We start from the raw sequence: 10,853 nt of genomic DNA, 5'->3' as shown, positions 1-10,853 counted from the left end.
TTGGCCACGCGTGTGTACAGCAATACATTTGACTGCCCCCCCTCCCCCCACCTGGGAAGTTACTTTTATGGTAACTTTGCGATCCAATGGCAACTACCGTGGTAACGCTGATCAACAGCCAATCAAAATCAAGTATTCCTTGCAAGTTACCATTGGTTGGCAAAGATAATAGTAACTTTTATGCAACAGGGCCCAGGGTTTGATTATATACCCTTAAAAAGTTTGAATTAAAAAAAACACAGTAATTTTCTTGTGAGTCTGTTCCTAAATGTGTTGAGGTTATGAGTCATTGGGGTTCCCATGCAGATGTGACAGCTACCCTTGGCAGCTGATGTGTCTATAATGATAGTTAACTGCAGGTAATTAAATATGATGGGTTTTTCAGGTCATCTACTCATCTGCTTGTAGGAGAGTCCTTCTGGTTTATCCTCATCAATTTCTATGCCTTATTATTATTGGTTACTTTTATTTTTGTTTTCATTTATTAAAAAAAAATGAATCTTATACTCATTCTTATCCATTCCCATGCCTTTCTTTTTATTGAATGGTCGCATTTGTTTTTATTTTCTAAAATGTGATTATGAATCTTACATACTCAATCTTATCCATATCTATGTCTTTCTTTTTATTGAATGGTTGCATTTATTTCTAGTTTAATTTTAAATAATGTTTGATTACTCTTTTTTTTAATTCAAATTGAAGTTTGATTTATTTAGTCTTTGATTTTGATTGTTATCATTTTTATATATTAATTCATTATTATGTATTCATGTTATGTATTCAATTGTTGTTCTCTTTTTCATTTTATTTATTTTATACTCTACATTTGGCTTACCTGCTAACATTGAAGAAGATTTTGCAGTTTATAAACCTCATACTGAATAGTTTTTATGAGTTTACTCAAATCATATTTTGACACAACTGATATTTGAAGTATTGCAGCGTTGTCTTTAATAGTACAGATTTATGATATCCTATGTCTGTCACTGTTATTAAAGGTGAAGTTCACTCTAACCAAAAGTTGGCTATTATAAGCAACAAGAAAAAAAACCCAGAAAATCATTGATGAAGGTATAATGAAAATCATTGATTTTGTGACGTCTAGCTCCCTCTGTATGTCATTTATTCAATTTTTATTAAAAAAAGAATTTTCAATTATTTATTTGTGCAGCACTGGAAAAATCATCAGACATATCATTTCAAATGATCTCCTTTAATAAGAAAGATGTTTTTATTCATCATGTTCTGGGATTAAACATTTAGAATTTATATGGGGCCGCTGCTTACATATTATTAAACACAATTAAAAAAAAATAAGGATTTGTAACTCAATATTCTCTGATCAATAGATTTGCATCAAACCTTTACCCATATTTTTCTTAAATTTTTCTGTTCTTATTAATTATTCATCGGGTGAACTTTTCCTTTAAGGCTGCAAGAAAGAAACCTCTGATGGAGTTATACTAGGAAGTGAAAATGCAAAAATGATCATGAGCTTTATTGTATTGCTGCTGGAATAATGAGGTAAAGCTCTGAATATCGAGGTGTAAAGGGTTGGGGATTTCCCCCCTTTTCTTCCTCTCCCAGTCTGCGTTAGCCTACCCATTCTTCGCTTCGCTTGAATGAATTGTCTTTCAAAGTTCACAATGTAGTGTAGGCGATTGGCCTGACCTATGTAATGTTTTCGTTGGTCAATATCTGGGCATTTGTATCACGGTATGGTACCTCAAAGATTATAGTTCCTGATACACATTTTTTGTCGAAGTTTGTGTGCACACTGAATTTACATGACATGCTTTTATTATTGTTAAGCGTCGGTGAATAGTATCAGAAACGGGCAGAGTCTGTATGGTTTATGACAAAAACTGGTAAAGCTCCTCAAGTCAATGAGTCATGAGCTAAAAAACATAGCTATTTACTTCGGATCGTTTGTGGATCTCTGCGTACCTGTTGTGTTTGTAAACTAATTGTTATCTAACCTATCTTCAATCCGGCGTGGAGCAATCTGTTAATACCCGGCACGCTTTAATTATCAACCATGATTTTTATATAGTTTTGCATACTGTATATAGGGCCTAGTTTTGCCTTTGACAAAGGACCCGACTGAAACTTTTGCCGGTGTGTGGTTTCCTTGTGTCTATGCGTCTTTTTTCTATAGAGTGTATCCTGATAGGAAATATCTTCCTCTCTACTAAAGCTTAATTGTTCTTGCTTTATGGCATTCCCTGTCGCACCTGTTGAATGCTCGTGACATTATGTGGACGCTCAGCTCTGATACACCCTTGGGTATGCATAGATTGGGACTATATTCATTTCTTGTGCTGTTGGTCTCAGGCTGATGATACTGCAGTAATTAGCCACTCTTGTGATTGGTGACTTTGTTATTTTCTTGAAGTGGGATAGTCGATTTTACAGCACCTGGTAAATATCCTCGTCTTGCACACTGTTTTGTTGTGTAAAATTATTTATTATTGTTGTTTATACTGTTATGACATTATACAAATAAAATTTCAGGAAAGATGTGTTCCATATCGGCTATGAAAATCAGATGTTATGTTGAAAGAGCAGTGTTACTGTGTTAGTGCAAAATTTGTTCTCAAATTTACACAAATAATCATAAATCAACATGTCTTATTGTTATTTTATTATGATGATATCATAAAACTATTCAGGAGAGTGGTTCATATTGGTTCAATATGACATTCAGATGTAATGTTAGAAGTGATTAGGGCAATATCTGTTCTTGATATCTCGAAAATAATAAGAAATCATCATGTCTTCATTTTCCATTGTATTATTACATGACATAATAAAACCATTCAGGAAAGTGGTTCCAAAGTGGTAAATATGTGCAATATTTGTTCTTGATCTTAAAAAGGAATTAGAAATCATCAGGTCTTTTAAATCTTGATATTATTAGTATTACCTGTACACTAAATCCCATATTCAACGGAAGAAAGATACATGTATATCCAACATTGTAACCAACTGCCATATATGTGCAATAAGTTGTTCTCGAATATTCACAACAATAACAACAAAGCAATTCAAATCTTGGTCAGGATTTGAACAGCAATTTTCAGAGAATTCTTTGAGATCATTTTTTTTACTTTGAACATAAAATTGGAGGTTTGATATGATTCATGCTGCTATTAAAAAATCAAATTATCGTTATTTATATGGAACTTCTGAGTTTGATACACACCCTGTGTGCATGTGGATCAAATGGGGGTGCAGCTCACTCTGCCATAACAGAAATAAAAATGTGAAAATTCATAACTCTGGTAAAAGCCTAAATGTGGATTTCCACCAAACCCTTTGATATTGATATCAAATATGTCTCCTTTTCTGCCTTTAATTTTTTTTTGACTCCTCCTTTTTTACATTAAAAATTGAAACAAAAATATGATCATGTCTTTAATATAGTCGGTGGATGAGAGTGAGCAAGACTGTATTTATGTAAAAATAGATCCTATTTTTGATAAGCTTGTGTCATGCTTGAATGATTGTGCTTATGAAATATGCCTCATTTTCTGCTTTTGGATTAACCAACTTGACTCCTCCTTTTTGACATTAATTAAAAATTGAAACAAAAGTATAATCATGTCTTTGATATAGTCGGTGGATGAGAGTGAGCAAGACTGTATTTATGTAAAAATAGATCACATTTTTGATGAGCTTGTGTCATGCTTGAATGATTGTGCTTATATGGAATAGAAAGTCTGTCTTTAATTACCCTGGTTAATTAGAACATGCATGTCTTGCTTCCTGAGCCAAACATGTTATCCTGCGGAGGAATCGTCATGTGTTTTTGATGGGCCGCTAGTAATATGGCCTGTGCTTGCTTGGCTACATATTTTACAATCAAACATCTCGAGAAGTTAATTTCGTTTCCTACTCCCAAAACTTGCCAAAACTTGACGCCACAGTATAAATCCTATCGAGTGTACGGTACATGTATGTGTGTGATCTTCATCATCTTGTTTCTTTATAGCGTGAATATGTACATGTACATGTAGGCTACGTTAGTGAGGATATTTCACCTATTGCAGTGTGTAGGGCCTATATTTAGTCCTACCAAAAGTTATTTGTTCTGTGCTCTGCTTTTTTCGCCTCAAATCAAGTTTCACATAATCTACTCTACAATATTCATTGTATGTGTGATAGCTTATCCACTCTGCTTCGAACACAGACTTTTCAAAACAGGAATTTATCTGGAGTTCTGGAGGGTTTAGATTCGAGTCTTGAGGATCGTATCGTCTTCACGCCGGATGTGATCGGACATTACACAATATGTTTTATGTCGATACAGAGGTAAAACTTGGTGTTTTATTTTGTAATTTGCGTGCTGCTTCTATATGTACATGTAGGCCTATATTGTGGAATCATTGCCTCCTATAAATAATCTTCCTCAGTGTTTGTGTATTATTGGCAATAAAATTTGTAGAAGTAGGCTTATATTGTGGAATCATTGCCTCAGGTATATTCTTCCCCAGTGTTTGTGTATTGGCACTAACATTTGTAGAAGTAGGCCTATATTGTGGAATCATTGCCTCCTACATGTATATTCTTCCCCAGTGTTTGTGTATTGGCACTAACATTTGTAGAAGTAGGCCTATATTTTTTTCATCAGTTGATTAATGCTCAGTACCATTTCTGTAAAAACTCTCGCAAAATGAAAATTGATGTTCTCTTGAATGTGTCTTCATTGGATGTTAAAGAAGAATATGAAAACTAATCTTTTTCATGCGAATTTAACATTTCAAATTATAGTGCTATGTAACTGGCTGCTAAATTGTGTGATCTGAGCTATGAGTTCATTGTACCATGGAGATATAGTGTATCTATTTTCCTGGTTATTATATTATTGTACTGTGCATGTAGTGGTAGTCTGATACTGGTAGAGAGAAAACACCTATCAAAGCATGAGATCGAAAGGACTTCCTGGCATATTCTCCAGCTTTCCATTGAAAGAAAAATATTTATGTATAAATATGATATGAAATCATGTACAAAATGCACTGTTGTATGGCTTTTGGAGGTGATGTCACAATACAATTTTATACGCGTGTGGCCTGCTGGCTAATTGCGCAATGCTGCCATAGATACTGCCTAGATATTATCCGCGCATGTGGGATTTTGCTTTTCGCTTCAATATTTTTTCTCCTTAGTTGTTCATATTTTCGCTAACTTCTGACTTCTGAGGCATTGTACAACACAAACAGCGAATATTCTTATTTGTGCAATATGGTACATTCTGTGAAAGAAAGAGACACTCTATTCAATTAAGGAGGCTATGCCTTGTTAACCTCATGCGATATATTGTATGTACCATCACACTTTTATGTCTATTCGCTATTTGTAATAACCGTATACATTAAAATCTACATACGTACGTATATATAGCCACCACCTGCATAGAAGTGTTTAGGCCTATATTCAATTGGTCTAATGCCAATTCGTCCAATTACCAGCTCGCTATCATCTGGTCTACCATCAGTTTATCCACTATACACGGTCTAATTTCCATTTCGTCCACTCGCCATTTTGTCTAATTACCAGTTGGTCCAATAGCCATTTAGTCCATGACATTTGGTCTAATTGAACTACTTGGGTGAAAAGAATGAAAAGAAAATGGGTATCAGACCAACTGGTTATGAGATGAAAAATGGTCAATAGACAATCTGGTGAGTAGACAAAGTGATTACCGGTATTGGACAAAATGGTCATTGGACGATCTGGTTATTGGACGAAATGGTAATTGGACTAAATGGTTGTTAGACGAAATGTTGGACAGAATGACATTAGACTATTATGAAGGTAGACCGTGTGATGAATGGACCAGTTGGCAATAGACTTAGATATAGAAGGGCCACCTGTCTAAAAAGACTCCAAGATTGGTTTCCCCGTATATGATATTCATCTTTGAAACATGAATTATAGGAATCTGTAATCACCTACTAATCAAGATCACTTTTATTGCATTCCTTTTGCAGTCTTCATACCTTCTTGACACTTTTTTTGCTTCATTATTATTATCATTATTATTATTGTTGTCATTATTGTTAGTAGTAGTAGTAGTAGTAGTAGTAGTAGTAGTAGTAGTAGTAGTAGTAGTAGTAGTAGTAGTAGTAGTAGTAGTAGTAGTAGTAGTAGTAGTAGTAGTAGTGGTAGTGGTAGTAGAAGTAGGCATATAGTAGTAGTATTAGTATTATTATTACCATTATCACTTGTATTATTATTATTATGAAGCTTTGACCACCGCAGTGAATCATAAAAGAAGAATAAAAATCATTAAAACATGACAAAAACAGAACTAATGTATCGTGGCTTGTTTTGACTGCACATTCCTTTGCAGTAGGGAGTGTGAAAGTAGTACATGGATGCGCTGTATGTGTAACGTCTGGTCCCGGGTCTGGTCTTGGCTCGGCTGTCGGCTCCTTGACTTGTTCATTTCCTGTCAGGAGTATGGTTGCCATGGTTATTCTTGTCGGAGGAAAAATGGAATTGGACGTCTGTGGTTCTTGCCTTCCCGTCCACAAATGATGTTATTATCTCTCCTAAACCGCATTCACACCCACCCAATTTTAGAACCCAACCCTAATCACAAAGTACCGCCTTTTTTTGTTTTTGTTTTTGGGGGTGTAATGAAGTAAAGTAATGTCCTACGTGTAGAAATAAAATGCCCTCAAATTAGCAGGTACTTTTCAAATTAGCAAGAAATTTTGCAGAGTTTTCTGAATAAAAACGAATTAAGAGTATACTTTTGCAGTGGTGCAAGAAGAGTATGTGCATTATCCGCCATAGGTATTGCTCGTCTTCTTGCAAGTACAAAAATTATTAGAACTTAACTTTGTCCCAGGCAGTGAGGCAGGTGTTAGCGGATAAAAGAAATCATAAACTTGAGGCTTCATCAAGTTCTTGTAATTTAGCATGTTTTTGTGTTTGGTGCAAAATCATTTATTTATTGAAATGAAGTCCTTCATGGTTACATGCACATCATAGACAATTTAGGGCACACTGGCTATGAATTGACACCTTTATGGATGGATACCTGCTATTTTCACAGAAATAATCCTTCCATATAATGTAAGGAAACTCTAATTTTTCAGCATTTTGCTTACGACATATTCATGACAAGATAAGGCTTGCCCTTTAACTTTTTTAAAACTGCCCCCCCCCCCCCGGAGATGGAGTTGTGGGTGGTGTTTCATCAACATTTTCGTCCGACAAGTAGATCTGACAACTTTCCTTGATTTTGATTGGCTGTGAAGCAATGTAACTATGGTAAACATCGGATGAAATGGGACTTTGTCCGACAAATCCTTCCATGATATGATCCCCTGTACTGCTCCAGCTTTGTCATTTTCCAAATCTGTTTTGCTTGAAGTGTCATTACTCTTCAGATAAGATCTTTGTTGATATGGAATCACATTTTTCTCGGTTATGATTTATTTGCTTCAAGCTATACAAACATTAAGAAGTGATGGCCCATTGTTATCAGTCCATTGCCAGTACTGGTACAAATGCAGGAAGTGTTGTAGTATTGCATTCTGTTGTTGCATAATGTCAAAATGGAGTCATCGAAATGATATAATGCAGTTCATTGTTATTATACAGACTTCATAAATGTATGACTCGATTAAATCAGCTTTACAGACAAGGGGCCCGTCTCACAAAGCATTGCGATTGATCCGTTCAATCGCATCTATGGCCGGCCAGCAACGTCAACATCTATTATGCATGGCAAACATTCTGGCAAATTTGTTTGTACAGAAAAAGTTCATTGAAATTCATTGTAATTACAATTGTTAGTGGGAGTGATGATGAGCCATATTTGAATGCTGTCAACATCTTTTGGAAAATAAAAAGTTCGCTTTTTCAGCACCATCCCATGGCAATCCCCATGCACTTAATAGCCTTTATAATTTTCTCACTTGCCATGCCTGTTGGGTTGCTATTTTTTGTGTCATTTATGGGTGCAATATATTATTGTTTTAATTGGGAACATTGTTTATGATTGTGAGCCCCTTTTTATAGGCTGTGTTTTGAACAATTAAACATGTTAAAGATGACAAGTGGTCATTTCATTGGATTCTGTTTGAACTCATTTGAGATTGTTACTGCAACAGGCATTTATAGTTAAAGTGCTTGGTCTAGCTAAGCTTAAGCTTGATAGATATTAGCATGGCCAGTCACTTTGACACCGTTCTCACTACCTTCCTAAAACTAGTTAGTGGAAACTAGTTGAACGTGTATGAGAACGGTTGAAGCGGTCTTGGAAGCGATCTTCCAAACCGGTTCATAAAACTACCTCGCGATGTAGTTTTCAAGATCGCTTTGCCTTGTTAAACTGGTTTTAGCATAATAAGTGAGGACACAACCGTTCTTCGGGAAGCGAACTTCGCACCGGGGCGTGTGGAGAATGTCTACGCTGCGGTTTCAAATTTCGCGGGAAACTGAGAGTGTACCCAAAGCATCAAGATCGCTTTCAGTGAAGCGGTTTTGAAAACCACTTTCGGGTGATCAAATGGGAACGCTAGCAACGCGATCTTCCAAACTGGTTTCTGGAATCGGTTTTCAGTAAACTAGTTGTTAGGTTTGTAATGAGAGCGGTGTCATATCTTCATTAATGTGGAGCGTCGTGGCCCAGTGGATTAGTCTACGGACTTTGAAACAGAGGGTCGTGGGTTCAAATCCCAGCCATGGCGTAATTTCCTTCAGCAAGGAATTCATCCACAGTGTGCTGCACTCGACCCAGGTGAGGTAAATGGGTACCGGCAGGAAGTAATTCCTCAAAAAGCTGTGTACAACCAACAGGTAGCCTAGCTTAGCCGGGTAATAATAGCAGGGCCCGCTGGGAGAACAGTTTTCGGAACTGAAGTGGCTACCCTGGGTAAATATACCTTTATTATTATTATTATTATTATTAATAAAAACCAAGGAGGTATCACTTTGTTTGAATAAATTGAAGGATAGAATCTTTCTCGATAGGAACACTGAATATTTACCTCACTGTCTAGACCGGTCATCTTCAACTGAACATGAAAGTTGTTGGGGGCTGTTGTGATGAAAATACAGTTTGTCATCTTCTGACTAACACTGGGCGTGGACCGCAGTCGATCTTGGCAACCTTGGAATAAATTGGGCTGATATCACAGCTTACGGCAGAGTTATTTTGGCAGCTGACTGTTTCTCAACTGTTCTTCCAAAGTCATAATGAACTTGAAGTTTTTTTTTTTTAAGTACCAGTGTACAGTATGAATTTCGATAAAAATCGTTCTAATTCTGGAGCGCCATGCTCTTGATCTAAATATATTCAAATTTCTTCTACAATCATAGAATTTGGATATTACAAGAGCTAGGTGTAATGATTTGAAATTGGTAAGGCAATTGTCGTTCATGTATAAACAAACTATCCCCTTTCTTTATTAGGGATCATTGAGATATGTTTATTAAGCAGCCACCATGAAAATAAAAGAAGGATATTTTTTCAGCAGCAATCATATTTAGTAATGGTGATGATAGTGTGATCTTATTTCAGATCGTGTCTGTCATATTAGGATATAAAAAAGTCTAGCCATGAAATTTTGGGACATTTTTAGCTCTTCTTTTGGGGGAAGGTACTTGTACAAGACTAGCCTCTCCCATAGGCTGCTGTGCAAAATTTGAAAGATCAACTTTGTTAGTTTTCTTTTTTACACTGTACTTGGGAATTAAGCTGCATACAAATTGCTAACTAAAGGTCTTGTTTCACAAAGGTTTCGTGTGTGCGTGTTAAGTATTGCAATTGGTTTTCGATGGCTCGCTTGTGAGAGAGTAGGCCTACTAATTCATCCTTTCCTGATTCTTGTGCTCATCCCAAGCTAACACTGAGTATATATTCTATAATATGTTCACACCGGCCTGATCAGGTAAATATATTTGGACATTGCAAGATTTTGTACAGGGCAGTGTTTCATGAAACATCATGTCAGTGTTTTTCACTGACTACTTTGCTCTGGACCAATCAGATGAGAGGATTTCAGTAGCATATTGCAAATAGTCAGAGAAAAGAAATCACCATTGGTTTCATGAAATTTTCCCTAGGTTAAAAAAAAGGTGAAATACACAGATATTTTTTTGACTCCTTACGGAACAGATTAAGTTCTTTGGCCTGCAAGAAAGATTCTCAATTCTACTTGTCTCCCATAAAAAAAATCCATGAATATGATACAGTGTACTTGCTTTCATGTTTCATAATGCAAATATTCCTTTGAAATTGGGGAAATGCCTTTTGGACTGCTAATTTTGAAAAGTACTAGTACAAATCTGTTTGCCAGTACTTTGCCTTTTACATCAACTGGCAAATTACCTGGTATTTTCCTGATCATAATGGTGTAAAGATTAAAGCACTATTTGCTTTTCGTACTGATACCTGTATTTTGTGATTATGTCAATATTTATGTATGTTTTATGTACATGTTTATGCTCCTCCATGAGTACACATGTATGTACATGTAGTTCCTGTCTGTATGTTTTTTACTGTTTTCTGTGTCAGCCCCTTATCATGTACACTCTGCCATGTTACATTTGGCATTGATTAAAGTAGAGTCAGCTTCTGTTTGTCTTGGCAAGTGTTTCTCTTGGCTCTGTTATTTTTTTCATGAAGCTTCTTTTCAATAACGTACTATAAACATGGATGTAGGGAGTAGAGCAATTCCCTGAGATACATGAATGGTCTCAGTATATACTAAAATATCATGACTTCGGGACATTTTTTTGCATCTCTTTGGTGTCTTTCTGAAAATTTAAATTCATATTAAACTGTTTGTAATAAAAGCAAATTTATACTGATCTCAGTTGAGCTAGGT

The 10,853-nt window shown here is 35.8% G+C and overlaps 1 protein-coding gene across 5 annotated transcripts in view; it reads left to right on the top strand.

Moving 5' to 3' along the window:
• The first annotated feature begins 1,651 nt into the window (after window positions 1–1,651).
• Window positions 1,652–10,853, top strand: part of LOC129281983 (rho GTPase-activating protein 24-like) — a 36,244-nt gene continuing 27,042 nt past the window's right edge. The window contains exons 1-2 of one of the 5 annotated variants that reach the window (XM_064113106.1): window positions 1,709–2,421; window positions 4,193–4,314. In XM_064113106.1, coding sequence (XP_063969176.1) covers window positions 4,294–4,314 — 21 coding nt within the window. In that variant the 5' untranslated portion in view covers window positions 1,709–2,421; window positions 4,193–4,293. Of the gene's footprint in view, window positions 2,422–4,192; window positions 4,315–10,853 lie in introns of those variants that run through there. The other 4 variants (XM_064113109.1, XM_064113108.1, XM_064113107.1 and 1 more) reach the window with 4 other exon arrangements.

Source organism: Lytechinus pictus, chromosome 18 (assembly GCF_037042905.1).
Source record: "Lytechinus pictus isolate F3 Inbred chromosome 18, Lp3.0, whole genome shotgun sequence".
Classification (NCBI taxonomy): Eukaryota; Metazoa; Echinodermata; class Echinoidea; order Temnopleuroida; family Toxopneustidae; genus Lytechinus; species Lytechinus pictus.
Note: the sequence above shows the minus strand (reverse complement) of the source record. Positions and strands in the feature narration are given on the sequence as shown.